The sequence below is a fragment of the Perissodus microlepis genome, chromosome 22 (genome assembly GCF_051167445.1).
Source record: "Perissodus microlepis isolate ML-2025 ecotype Zambia chromosome 22, ASM5116744v1, whole genome shotgun sequence".
In the NCBI taxonomy this organism is placed as follows: Eukaryota; Metazoa; Chordata; class Actinopteri; order Cichliformes; family Cichlidae; genus Perissodus; species Perissodus microlepis.
In genome coordinates this window covers 10,348,594-10,362,380 of record NC_140481.1, presented here as the reverse complement: position 1 = coordinate 10,362,380, position 13,787 = coordinate 10,348,594, and the positions used below count along the sequence as shown (strand labels likewise).

At 44.9% G+C, this 13,787-nt stretch overlaps 1 protein-coding gene across 1 annotated transcript; it reads left to right on the top strand.

The window, feature by feature from the left end:
• Nucleotides 1-754: 754 nt before the first annotated feature.
• Nucleotides 755-13,055, top strand: LOC146362596 (SH3 domain-binding protein 5-like). The gene is made up of 9 exons (XM_084919559.1): nt 755-1,081; nt 1,344-1,406; nt 4,791-4,919; nt 9,651-9,815; nt 9,902-10,032; nt 10,469-10,511; nt 10,621-10,837; nt 10,981-11,349; nt 11,591-13,055. Exons 1-9 carry the CDS (start codon nt 1,004-1,006, stop codon nt 11,764-11,766), a joined length of 1,371 nt encoding a protein of 456 aa, XP_084775685.1. The 5' UTR covers nt 755-1,003; the 3' UTR covers nt 11,767-13,055.
• The last annotated feature ends 732 nt before the right edge of the window (nt 13,056-13,787 follow it).

Genomic DNA, 13,787 nt, shown 5'->3' with positions numbered 1-13,787 from the left:
CGTCCAGTAGTCCGAAATGGAGTCTTTGCTTGGCCAATTCTGGCCCCCAGGCCTCATGTTTGCCCGGGTTATAGACTAAGCTACCCACCGCTATAGATCCTAAGTAATTAAAATGACCAACAGCTGTAAAGCGTGACTCACACGTCAGTAAAATTCCCCAACTGGTACTTATGGCCACTGATCAGTGGTCATTGATCGGTGGTTGCAGATCAATGGTCATGACAGTTTGCAATGATCAAGAAACTGACGTCAAAGCCCACTGTTCATTCAGTGCGGTAGTTTCAGTCATTGTGTAAATGGACTGTTTATAAGGCTGGGCAAACCTGTAGTCAGCTGAGACAGAAGAAGTCACTTGTATGAGTGATGAAATGTTTCTCCCACTGAAAACGTTAAGTCCAGATACACAAAATCAACCTTGAGGGATGTCCTTACCTGGATGACTGAGCATACATCAGATCATGCATGTGATTGTTTATCGGTAAAATCGATAATACGTTTATCGGTACTTTTATCTGTTGTATCTGGTTTAAAAAGCTTGTGCAGTAAGATTATAAGTAACTAAAATATAATGTCTAGATAAATAATCTGAGAGCAAGTATCCATCAAACATAAACTCACGCGCAGAGCCACTTTTAAGCTAACAGCTTTGTAATAAGACACGTGCCTGGCCCCTCCCCTTTCACCTCCGGCTTGCAGACGTAAACGTTACGCGCCGCTTTTATTTTGAATGTCCCAAACGGAAGTAGCCATAGGTCTCGCTGTAGTTAAACGCTTGCTTCGTTCGCAGCTCGTCCTCCGCGAGGTTGTGGTCCGCTGTAGTTCGCGTGTCCGCTCTCCCCGCGGGTGGACGTCTCTTTAAACTCGCTGCTCGCTTTTAAAAAGCCCAGCTATGCACCGCGCTAAAGGTTAGAGCGGGTTTGGATCGCTCCTGTGCTGTTCAGCACCCCGGGGTCGCGCTTAGTTTGCGCCGAAGACCCTCGTTTGGTTACCAGAAATTCCGAGAATGGAGCGAAATGGGAATACCTGTGAGGATGACCTGCAGGGTGCTGACGAGGAGGAAGAAGTGGACCCCAGAATACAGGTAAGGTTGAGGTAGGACAATGATTCCAGATGTGGAGTGACAGTAGGTTAAAAAATGTCAGAGTGTGTGTGTGTGTGTGTGTGTGTGTGTGTGTGTGTGTCATATTTTGACGGTCTCCAAAATGACCTACTGAGAGCTGTAAGTTCAATAATTTGGTTAACACGAGTCACAGCCTGAGGATTGCCAGTCTTATTTAATCACACTCCTCCCTTTCTCCCTCTGTGTGTGTGTTTTCCATCACTGGTGTGTTTTCTGTAAACAGGGAGAGCTGGAGAAGTTGAACCAGTCTACAGACGACATTAACCGCTGGGAGAGTGAGCTGGAGGTGAGACCCAACAACACACACTGCTGGCATCAGAATTATTGCCCCTCAAACACTGAGCAGGGCGTAAGCCGAGCTCTGGCACCCACCCAGCAGTCGCTAAGTCTCACTTTTTTTAAAACTCTAAAGTGGTGAGAAATCGTGTCAGCGCTGTGCGATTTGTCTCTCTGCCACTGTAGTGTCAGGGATTTGCCTAGCAACAGTGCCATTGTTTTAAAACAGTCTAAACGGAAAGCTTTCAAAAGATGGAAAACTACTAAATGTGCATCAGTGGGAAGAGGTGGAAAAACTGAAGCAGGAACTGTCCCTCCCTGCGCTTTATAAACTCCTAGTGCAGCTGTGGTCTTAGTCGGAAACACTGCCGTGGAGCGGTTGGTGAAATTCATCTATTTGCTCATAACACTCACGTTCATTTAGGAGTCTGATCAGAAACAGGAATCAGACACATTATGGAGGAATAAAGGATGTAAAGTGAAGCGAACAACTGCAGGAGGGCGGACGGCACACAGAAGGGGCAGCTTCGGCTCAAGTGTGTGTTAGCTGGGTCACTGTTGAGGAAAAGTGAAAACATTCCAGAGCGAGGCCTCAGTTTTTTGCTTTCCTGAAAGTAGGCCTCTTCTGTTTCTCATTAGCCCTGCGCTCACATCCAAACCCAGCAAACCACAGCTGGAATGAACGTAACAGCACGCACAGAGACAGAGAGGGACAGGAGGAGAGATTTTCCTGTAATCCATGTTTTAATCCATGTTTTGCAGCTGAATTTTAACTTTATATATATATATATCCTGATTTTATTTTTTAACGTATTGCTTCTTGGTGCTTTTTGGAAAGCTCAGCTTTTTCACAGCTTTGGCAGTGTTTACAGGAAACAGCATTATAAGTAGGGTGATCGATGTGAATACACGAGCAGACAGAAGAAGAAACATGGATGCATCTGGAGGCAACAAAAAAAAAGCTAAGGAGGAGCTAAGGACTATGGAAGGAGCCCCTGGCAGGCTGCAGGGGGTTCTCCTGCAGCCTGGAGCTGATTAAAAGTGATGTACGGTAGATTCAGAGGATGAGTAAGTTTGGGCGGAGAGTTTAAATCCACGGTTGACTCTGCCTGCCAACACAACGTCAAATCTCTTCTATGTCTGGCAGATGTGGGACTGTGCCCTTGTGAGTGTGTGCCATCATGAGCCTCCCATAGAAAATAAATAGAATTTTAAATTTTAACCTTTATTATGAAGCGATAACTAAGTCTTCTTTATTATTGTCCCAGAGGAACAATTGAATCTGTCAGCTCCTGATGAGCTGACCTGCCTTAACGAGCCTAATATACATGTCCTTATTTTTTTGTCATACATATAACATTTGCTGTGGTGAATTGAAATAATGCAGTCATTGTATGGAAAAGTTAAATTAAGCTTTTTCTACTCTTGGCTCTGTATGATGTCACTGAAGGGATATCATCTTGGGTACACACCTCTTGAATGTCTCTTGAGTATTCTGGTCTTTTGCTTATGGGGAGCATCCACCCAGACGAACTTTGACTTTGTTTCAGGAATTTTTTTAAATCCAGAAAAGCCTTGAAACAGGACCTGAGAGATGCATCTGGCCCTGCTGCCACTGAAAATAAGTGACAACAGGACTAATGGAGACATGAATCCAAATCCAAATTCTTCCACGGCGTGTGTTTGTCCTGTATTGGTCCACTCAACCCCAACAAGTCATGGCAGATGGCAACCCTGAGCCTGGTTCTGCTGGTGGTTTCTTCCTGTTAAAAAGGAGTTTTTACTTCCCACCAAGCAGTCGTTTATAGGGGGTCATATGATTGTTGGGGATTTCTCTGTATTATTGTAGGGTTTTTACCTTACAATATAAATCACCTTACAGCAACTGTTGTTGTGATTTGAAGCTATATAAATAAATTACAGTTAAGTTGAAATGTTTGGTCCCTGAATGCAGAAAACTACCATCAAGAAAAGTGGACAGTGTGTGATCAGCGGCTTCATTTTTCAGTATGACAGTGATACCAAACACACTGTCTGTGCATTAAAAACATGCCTGAATAGAAAAGCGCACAATGAAAGAACACTATCAGTCATGGATTGGCCTCCCCTGAGCCTGGACCTCAACATTATTGAAGCAGTGTGCGATCATGCTCACAGAGAACCAAACAAAAGGCAGAAACATCCAAAGAAGAGCTTTGAATGTCCTTCAACAAGACTGGAGAACTATTCCTGAAGACGACTCAAAGAAATGGCCAGTATGCTTATGTAAGGGAGTTCAGACTGTGATGATTAGTAAAGGTGGTCATAGCAGGGCTTAAAGTAGGTGTTGACAGGTGGGGAAACCCCAGGTTTCAGTGTAACGGTGCAGCGTGGAATAGGTGACTCAAACAAAAAAAGTGAGTCATCCAATAAGTTTTATTCTCAGTAGATTTGTCTTTGACATTACCTCATTCTTTTGTTGTCTTGTATGATGTTTGCTGATGTTTCAGTAACCTTTGCACGTTTCCCACTTTCTTAGCAAAATATAAAGAAATAAGGGCTGACTCAAGACTTTCTCACACCACAGTTATTTCCATTTGTTTACAATAAATCTTGAATTTGTTTGATTAAACTAGTTTTGAACATTTGACATTTGAATGCACAAACATTATATTTGTGTACGGTCGTGCCCAGTTCCAACAATCGGGCCCCTATTTAGTTTCCTGAGCAGTATGTAAGGCCAGCAGCGTGCTCACGGAGTTTACCTTGTAGATTCTGTGACGTGTCACCCGTCGTTGCAGGAACAGGACGTAGGAAATGCGATGATGTCACAGGAAGTGTGTTTCCTGTAGCGCCCTCTCCCTTCTCCCTCTTTAACCGCTCATTTATGCCGATCTGTGCTCTGTGAAGAGGATGCAGCTGCTTTTTAAACCCCTCTTCAGCAAATTAAAGCATACACAGACACACAAAAGTAGCTGCATAAATGCACACGGATATTGGGCCCTCCTGCAGTAATGCTTCATCCTTACTCATACTCATTCAGTGGGTCACCACCAAAAAACATAAGCAATGCTGCTCAGCAACAATGAGAGCTGACACACCCACTGCATAAAACAAAGAAAACAAAATATAGTTTACACACTCTACAGTTGTGTGTTACATGGGTAAACCATGCTCTTGTATATGGGGGCAACAGGAAATCGCACACCACAATAAGGCCTGATATTACACAGATATAAATAATAACCACAGTTGTTGTTCTGTAACGCTGCACTGAAGACACAGTGGTGCTTTGAGCAGTCTACCATGTCCAACCTCATAGTGTGACCCGATAAGTTCCTCTCCTCATTTCTAAGTGTGTGTGTGTGTGTGTGTGTGTGTGTGTGTGTGTGTGTGTGTGTGTGTGTGTGTGAAGGACTTCCGTCAGAGGTTCCGAGCAGTGCTGGTTGAGGCAACAGTTAAACTGGATGAGCAGGTGAAGAAGATCGGGCGAGCCGTGGATGACTCCAAACCCTACTGGGAGGCCCGCAAAGTGGCAAGACAGGTACACGCACATGCACACACACATTCACAAGAGTGAGCGGGAGTGATTCCAAGGTCAGCAGACAGTATGAGGGCAGGATTACTGAGGATTAACAATGAGAAGTTTAAACAGAGCCGCTTCTATCTACTTAAAGGGAGTACGGTCACATGACGCCTATATTTAAACTCAGTCACAGCTCTGCATCTTAAGCTAGTGTCTCACGCATGCACACACGCATGCACACACAGTCTCTGCGTGGTGATAGACTTGCGACATTTTGCATGGCCTGACTTGTTTCTTTTTGCTGGATCTGGGAGTACTTGTCATGCTTGCAGCACTGCTGCAGGGAGACACAAAGCAGGGCAACACAACCTAAAGGTTAGGACACCAAATCTGTGCTTCTCCCTCTGCAGTGGCTCATCTCATTTATTGCTCCAAGCTTCCACCCCTCCATCCTAGCCAATACAGGAGCTTATGAGTCATGCATCAGAAGGCTGACATTTGCATGTCAAACTGAAATAGATTTTGTACTTGTACACGTGTGTGTGTGTGTGTGTGTGTGAATGTACGTATGTGCGTGTGTGTGTATGTTGCTTATCTCTGTTGCGCTGTGACAAAATACCTGCCGGTGGCATCTGCTTCTGGTATTAACACGTGAGAGCCAGGGATTACTGGGAGGTTTTGAATTTTGATGGGACCGGCATTTGCACGAAAGGATCAAAATCCTTTGCGTGCGTGCGTGTGTGTGTGTGTGCGCGCGTGTTTGGGTGGTTTAAACAGAGCAAAGCCGATAACGGTCTCGGGTTTAAACTGGCGTATTGTCTGGTTATGATTTATAGACGAATATTTAATATTTAATACACGACCTACTTTAAAAGGACTCATGCATGACCTCGCTGACCCTCCACCACAGACACACACATATTCCATCTACCCCCACCCATAAGCCAGTTACATCCCCTCAAACACCGCCCCCCATGTTTTCCCCCTTACATTCCAACAACGATTGGGGTGGGTGGGGGGTATATAGGAATTTGCCTGCACTGTCCTCTCTTTTGTCCTTTTTACCCAGCATTCACTTCTGCACCGCTGCCTGTCTGGCTGTGTCCACGCCCTGCATATCCCACCCTCACCACATTGGGTATTAGTCACCTTTCTCCACCTTTCCCAGCCCTGCAACCCTCTCACCCGTTTGAAATTGTAAATAGGATGTCTTTAGAGAGAGTTAGACATCAGACGGGGTGACTGTGTCTGACACATGAATGTCTCACACACACACACACACACACGCAGCCATGGTGCATATCACAGCCTGCCAGGCTAGTTCAGATCAAAAGAACATCATATTGTTTGGTTCTGAGTGTCACATGATTTGGCCTCTATGTCATCAACTTAATTAACTGATAACAAAGCCCATTCATTATGTGCGTGGTGTCTGAAGCTCAGTGTGCTTTTGTGCCATGAAGATAATGGCAAATTGTGTTCTCAAGCGTTGACACGTTATTCACGAGGGTGACAAAGACTTTTCATCAGGCTTTTTGCAAAAGGCAGAAACTCCCACAGCACTGACACTTCATGGAAACACCACCAAGCCAGCAATGAGAAAAGCTGCTCTGATTGGGAAGTTCTGGTATTTTTGTGTCTCTTTCTGTCTTCATCTTGTCACAAAAAAAAGATGGATGTTGTTTTAATGTTTCAGTTCCTTTTTTCTGTTTTTCTTCTTGTTTTTGCCTCATTAAATATCTATTACCCTCCTTCTGTTTCCCCCTCAACCTCCCTGCTCTTAGAGCCTGGGAAATGGGTCACGATGAGAGACAAAGAGGAAGGATTCATCTTTACCACTTTGTTGAAATAGCAGATCGCGCGCAATAAAAAGCTGTTATCTTCCGCCTCTTTTCTCTCTCTCGTCACCATTCACAGGCCTTAACAACACTGTCACGACAATTGACGCCAAAGATTTTGTATTTTCTACATGTTTTGTGAGTTGGAGCAGACCTCTGATCACTGGTGGGTTTATCTTAAACATGGCCGACATTACACGGGTTAACAGCTTGTGTGACTACACTGACCTTGTAACGTGAAGTTCGTTGCTACCAGGGACAAGGACAGAGAAAATCTCCTGGTTATACTCCAACTTTTTTTGTAGCTCATTAACACTGCTGTTGCCCACATTGTTTTCAGTCACTCAAAGTATACAGGTGTATACTTGCTAGACGGTTGGTGTCAGTTCAGCTCACTGCTTGAGCAGGCTATATGTTGCAGTGGCCCTAGGATCAAGTCCAACTTGCTGCCCTTTGCTGCATGCCTTCCCCTACTCTCTTTGCCCCTCTTTCCTGTCTACCTCTCACTGGTGACCTATTAATCAAAGGCAAAAAGCCCCTCCAGAAAAGTATTAGCAGGTACTGTACTTGTACCTATCTATCATAGACAGACTATTTTGATGGCACTATATTGCCTTTGATTTCAGGTGGTTTCAGTCTCATTGCCACAGGATTGAAGTCAAGCACAAAGCCATGCAGTCTGTCTTGTTTTAATGTGCTCTCTGAACTTGAGTGTGGCACTGTAACAGGATGCCACTGTTGCAAGAAATCAACAGTGAAATTTCTTTCCTCCGAGATATTCAACCATCAGCTGTGAGCGGTATTATTGTTTCAGCTAAGCATGGCCAACGAGCTGCTGACTCCATAACTGTAGCGCTCCAAACTTCCTCTGTCATTAACAAAAGCACAAAAACTGTAAACCGGGAGCTTCACCTCATGGCTGAGCAGTAGGTGACCCGGTGCTCTTGTTCAAATGGTGTATATTACACAGTGACTTTAGTGTTACTGTGTTACATTTCAGCTTCACAATAAGTAAGAAAAATAATTGTTTTCACTGTTTCTATAATGTAAATCCAAGTATAGGCTTCAATGTGTAGGCTATGTGTTAGAAGTGACATAAGTTTCTTATCCTTGAAGTCATGTCAGCAGGATTACATTCATACAGACCAATTCATGTGTTTCAGCTTGGGTTCTGCTTTCTTCTGCGTCTGTTTATGGAAAACGCTGGTAGAGAAATCGCTCTTGGATTTTAAAGAATAGTTGTTTGAGACGTTGAGCTGTGCATTCATGTTAACATAATAATAAGTGTTAACATGAATACACAGCTTTATTTCTTAGTTTAAAAGGACCATTTAGTAGAAACAATCGTCCATTGAAAACACTTTGAGATAAAAACACAAAGTAGACGAGCAGGTTTGGTTCCATTGTAGTTCACAGTCAATACAGACGAAACCCGACAGACAGGCAGCATGAAATATGTCCCTCTGAACTGCTGTACTGTTAATAATACACTTGTTAAATACTAATCACCAAAGGGAAAGTTTCTCCCTGATTATTATTATTCTCTCTTTCAAGGACATTGAATTGGAGTTACTGTAACTACTTCATGTTAGCATTCAGCCAGTGCAATGACCTTGGAGTTATGCCTGTCTGAGTGGGTCCAAATATGTCCAACGTGATGAGAATAACCCTCCTGTTAACTGTGACTGTGGGCAGGAGGAGCCCACTGACAGTGTGTCAGATTTCCTCAGTGACAAAGATTCTGTTTGTCTATTGGATCAAGGCTCAGTTGTCTTTTTCTATGAATGTTGGCCTGTTTGGGCGTCATAAGGACTCAACCAATTCGATTCAATTCAGTTTTATTTATATAGCGCCAAATCACAACAACAGTCGCCTCGGGTTGCTTTATATTGTAAGATAAAGACCCAACAATAATACAGAGAAAACCCCAACAGTCAGACAAGCTCCTTATGAGTAAGCCTTTGGTATCAGTGGGAAGGAAAAACTCCCTTTTCAGAGGAAGAAATCTCAAGCAGAACCAGGTTCAGGGTTAGAGGTGTGAGGGGAGGGAGGCCGAGGGCGGGTATGGGTCCTAAATTAAACACACAGGCAACACAAAGACTCCTGGTTCATTCATACCATGTAAGAACAATTACTCGGTGAACTTTTACTTCATAAAAGCAATTTTAAGTCATTTGTCACTATGATTTAAAAGGGACCTGTTTTGCTTTTCTCTAGTTTTTGTCATTCTTCTACTCTGGATAAAGTTTCAGCTATGAGCCAAGTTTCAGGTTTCAAGATCAGTTTTGTGTAGATTTTTCTAATCTTGGCTCTTAATGATGTCATATCTCTAACATGGTCATCTTGGGCACACAGCTCTGGCTCAAAGACACTGGGACTCTGCACGCCTATTGGCTAATGTTTTATTATTGACAGATCATTAACCAATAACAATACGCTGCTTTAGCCTTCCTGCCGAATCTAAGAGGGGTTTTTTCCCAGTTACCGGCTAAAGTTAAGGCACTTATGCATGAGAGGGCATGTGGAGGTGTGCCGTTGTCCATCTTTTATACACAGTCCATGCTGTGAACACAGCTCTTCAAATCTTTTGGTTTTGTTTTTCAAGGGCAACCAATCAGGATAAAGCTGGCTTAAAGCAAGTAGGGAAAGAAGCATAAGCAGCTTTTTTTTTTCTTTTTTAGACTGCACCGAGAACCAGTAGATGATAAATGAGCGTTATTTTGACCAGTGAGCCAAGCAAAGGTACTCTATTAGGGAAAATATGGAGCAGGCAGTGAGTTGTTTGACATCATAAATGTGTGAAATGTTAGCAGTAATATTTACCTCCTGAATTGTATTTTTCGGTGGAACATTTGGTTTCCAGTCTGACTTAATAAGTTCTGACCGCTGCTTGTCCTTCCCTGAACTCCAGGCTCAGATTGAAGCGCAGAAGGCCACTCAGGAATTCCAGCGGTCGGTGGAGATCCTGCGGGCAGCCAAGGAGACCATCGCCCTGGCCGAGGAGAGGCTGCTCGAGGAGGACACCCGGCAGTTTGACTCCGCCTGGCAGGAAATGCTTAACCACGCCACACAGAGAGTAAGTATATAAATGCAGCACAGCCCAAAAATTCCATCCTGAACGAGCGGTTTAGCCTCAGGCGTTTTTTTTCTCGGTCGTTTCAGGTGATGGAGGCTGAGCAGGCGAGAACGTGCAGCGAAGCAGAGCACAAGAAAACAGCAGCCAACTACAATTCCTGCATGGGCCACATGAGGCAGCTCGAGAAGAAACTGAAACGCTCCATCAACAAATCGAGGTTTGTGATCGGATTTTGGGAAATGCTGCTCATAAGTTCCCCGCCGCCTGAACCTTTTATGCGAGCGTGTTGGGGTTTTTTGCCTTTACTGGATAGATTAGCAGTGAAGATAGACCGGAAACAGAGGAGACAGAGAGTGCGAAGACACAGAAAAGGGCCGTAGGTCAGATTCAAGCCCAGGCCGCTGCACTCTGGCCATGGTGCAAGTGGTTGCCTGCTCACCCACTGAGCTAAAGTGGCGCTGGAGAAGTGGGGGAAGTGAAATTTCTGTAACCTGATGAAGTCCAGATGTTTTGTGTGTTGGCTGACAGTACTGGGTTGCGCTCCCTCCATAGAGACGTGGAATGTGACTGCACACGGAGGAGGGTTGTTCTTCCAGCGGGCTAAATTTCTCTCCTCCCTCTCTCACTTTTTTCTTCTTCTTCTCCCCCTGCAGACCGTATTTTGAACTCAAAGCGAAGTATTACCTACATCTGGAGGTATGTATCACCTACTCATAGACTCGAAGGAGTAAACAGTACATAATCTATATATCTGTGTTTTATTACAAGGTGTCTTTACTGAGAAACACTGTTTTATTTCTCACAGCAAATAAAGCGTCATGTGGACGAGCTTCAGGCCAAACTTGTGGTTGCCAAAGCGGAGTACCGCACGGCGCTGCGCAACCTGGAGAGCATCTCAGAGGAGATCCACGCCCAGCGACGTTCCCTCGCCATGGGCACCAGGGAGCAGGGAGTTGGAGCAGAAGGCGACGGCGGCAGCGACGACATCGCCAACTTCAAGATGGAGTCGGACGGTTTGTCGAGTGAGTGCCACGCCCACTCGGAGATGGGCAGTCACCCGCGTCATCGAGCCGCGTTATCATTTCTTTGTTTTTGTTGAGCCGTTTGCATGTGTGTGTCTTCAAGCTCACATCCCCGTGTGTGTGTGTGTGTGTGTGTGTTTCAGTGGTGTCAGTGTCTATCGACGAAGAGGGCAGTCACAGCAGCTCAGAGGAGGAGGCCGACTCGCACTCCACCTCCTCGCCCCAAGCAACCTCTTCCTCGCCTTCCACCTCTGCCTCCACCCCCGTCGACATGCCTCAACCTTACTCGTCCTCCTTGCTCCGCACCCCCTCCTCACCCTCCTATCTCTCGTCCTGTCCCTCTTCCACTTCCATCCTGTCCTCCTCTTGCCCCACCGGTGTCCTGGAGGTAGCGAGCCCCTCTGGCTCTCACAGCCCAGACTCAGTGTGCAGTTCCGGGTACGCCTCGCCTCTCCTGGGCCCTCGCAGCCAGTGCAGCGGCGCCTCCTCTCCAGACTGCGACCAGGAGAGAGGTGTGTGTCCCACTGAGCACTGATGTGCAACCTGATCCTGAGCACGTTTCCTGACAAACAAAATCTAATGATTGCTTTATTTTGCAAAGGATGTTACACGTTTAAAATAAAAGTTGGAGTCCTTGTGAAGGACTCTTAATGTAGAAGTTGTTGGTTAACTTTTGTCTAAAACTCTATGTCGGATAATTTCCCTGATTTCATTTAACCTTTCCTTGCACTTTTCTTCCTGCATGTTTTCCAGGCAACAGAGCAGAAGGAGCAGAGGCGACACTGGAGAGCGGTCTGAACAAGCTGACCTTGAATGTAGCGCAAGAACGAGATGAGGATCCCGCTGATGAGCGAGACCCCCATTACATTAACCCCGAAATCACATCTCCCACCTCCGCCACGTCCATCCTGCTCCTCAACAGCGTGTGACGAGGATGCGTCGTGGCGCGAACACTCGCCATGCGCAGCTTTAAGACTGAGTGGATTCACTGGCAGAAGACACAGTGGGAGGAGAGTGAAGCGCTGCACACCCGCATGACTTTGTGTCTCATTCGTTGTGTTGTCTAAACATCAGTGCTGTCACGTGGAAGGTGCTGCGTGTAGCGTGTTTAACATCTTTCATCATAAACAAATGAAATCAGGGACAGGATGACTGATGGACTCTGCTTCACCCTTGTGGTGTTGAGTGTCAGCATTGCATTTCCCCTGGACCCTCCCCTTCCCTCCTGCTCTGTATTTGCTACAGAAGACAAAGTTCTTCTCATCTTGTGCCAAAAAAACTGTGTATTACGACTGTGTGACAAAGTTCCTCTACAGACTGTGGAAGACGTTGGTGATTTCAGTTGTGTTTTAACATGTTCACGGGTCATGCAGGATATTTCCAAGGTAACACAGGAAACTTTAATAGTTCACCTGCTACTGTTGGCACCGGTAACATGCATTTCATTATTTTGAACAGCGTTACGCTCCTTTCTTACTCCATGTCTAAATTCATGGACTGATTTTCAGGTCAGATACGGAGGTCAGTTCATCCTTATTTTTACCCTCCATTTAAGCCAGCTTTCCTTTGATTGGTTGCCACAGAACAAACAGGTTTGTGGACCTAAAATATCCCCTTTCTGTGACATCATAATCTTAAACATAGTGTTTGAAACAATCTGAATTAATCACTTGTACCTAAATTGAACTAATTTTTTAAAACTTTGGCCCACCGCTGTAATAGTATTTATAAAGGATAATACGTCCCCTTTAAGTGAGGGTCAAACTGGGACAAAGACGAGCTGTCTCCTGAAGGATTAGTCCATTTTCAAACCCCTCCCTTCTACTCCTGTTTATTCCAAATAAAGAACGACGGCGTCGGCTCTGGAGAGCAGAAGAAGGACCTCGAGTGCAGACGACACTCTGAACACTAAAGAGACTTCACGTGGGGGACTGAGCCCTGTTTCTGAGGCAGAACTGGTCTTCCATTTGGATTTGTGAATGAGTGACTGAATGTGTGTCAAGTGCAAAGTGCAAACCGCACTGTGAGGTCACCGGTTTGCACGGATGTGTGAGCGAATGACTTTTTGAATGTGTGTCTTGTGTTTTTTGACAGATCCTACCCTGTAGTACAAATACTCTATATTTATACTCCTGTATTCTTGTATATGAACGATGTCGTGTGGTTATCGTTGTAACTGTTTAACACCAAATAAGCAATAAACACGTACTTCATCTAACTCATCAGTGAATTGATGGTGTGTGTTAGACGTTCAGGTTGTTGATTGTCATAGTGGTGATCACCGCAGCCTGGTTTTTGGGAACTTTTTATTTTATGTTAAAACATGCCACCAGTGGGAAAAAAGTGACCCAAGTCATCAAAGGAAGCACTAACAGCTGCCTCGTACTGCCACAGCTGCCAGCGCAGTGCAGTAAAGATGGTCTAGAGTAACAGATTTGCTCGGCAGCAAGGCCGACTGGAATTGCTGAATGTGAATGTTCTTTATCTGCTCAATGTTTTGTTTGGGGATATTTGGTCGTATCATTTGATAACCTTCGCTTTTCCTGCTGATTCCTTTTCCAGTCAGCTGTTTTTTGTTTTGGTTTTTTGCAGTGACACACACTCACTTTTTTTTTAGCTCTGCTGAGCTGTTTAAGAGTAATCTCATGACTTCAGTTAGTGCCCTGAGACAGATCGTAGAACGACTTCTCACTCTAAAATCTTCCAGTCCTGTTTGTCCATCTGTCTGTCTGAACAGGCTGCTGCCAGCAAGCTACCTTTCAGTTATTTAAGATCCTGTGATCTCCCCGTCTGTGCCAGATCAACTCCAGAGGTTTCACTGAGGCAGGGGAACAACACAGCAATGCTCTGTCACACACTGACACCTAGTGACAGGGTTGGGTTCTGTTTTTTATGAAGCACAAAAGACTGATTGTATCTCGCTCTCAGCATATTAAATGTTTGTGGTTTT

Bases quoted from the DNA above. Each gene is read 5' to 3' on its own strand.
- LOC146362596 (XM_084919559.1), top strand. From the start codon at position 1,004: ATGGAGCGAAATGGGAATACCTGTGAGGATGACCTGCAGGGTGCTGAC. The intron at 9,816-9,901 runs GTAAGTATATAA...CGGTCGTTTCAG, and splicing joins TTAACCACGCCACACAGAGA to GTGATGGAGGCTGAGCAGGC. The intron at 11,350-11,590 runs GTGTGTGTCCCA...CATGTTTTCCAG, and splicing joins AGACTGCGACCAGGAGAGAG to GCAACAGAGCAGAAGGAGCA.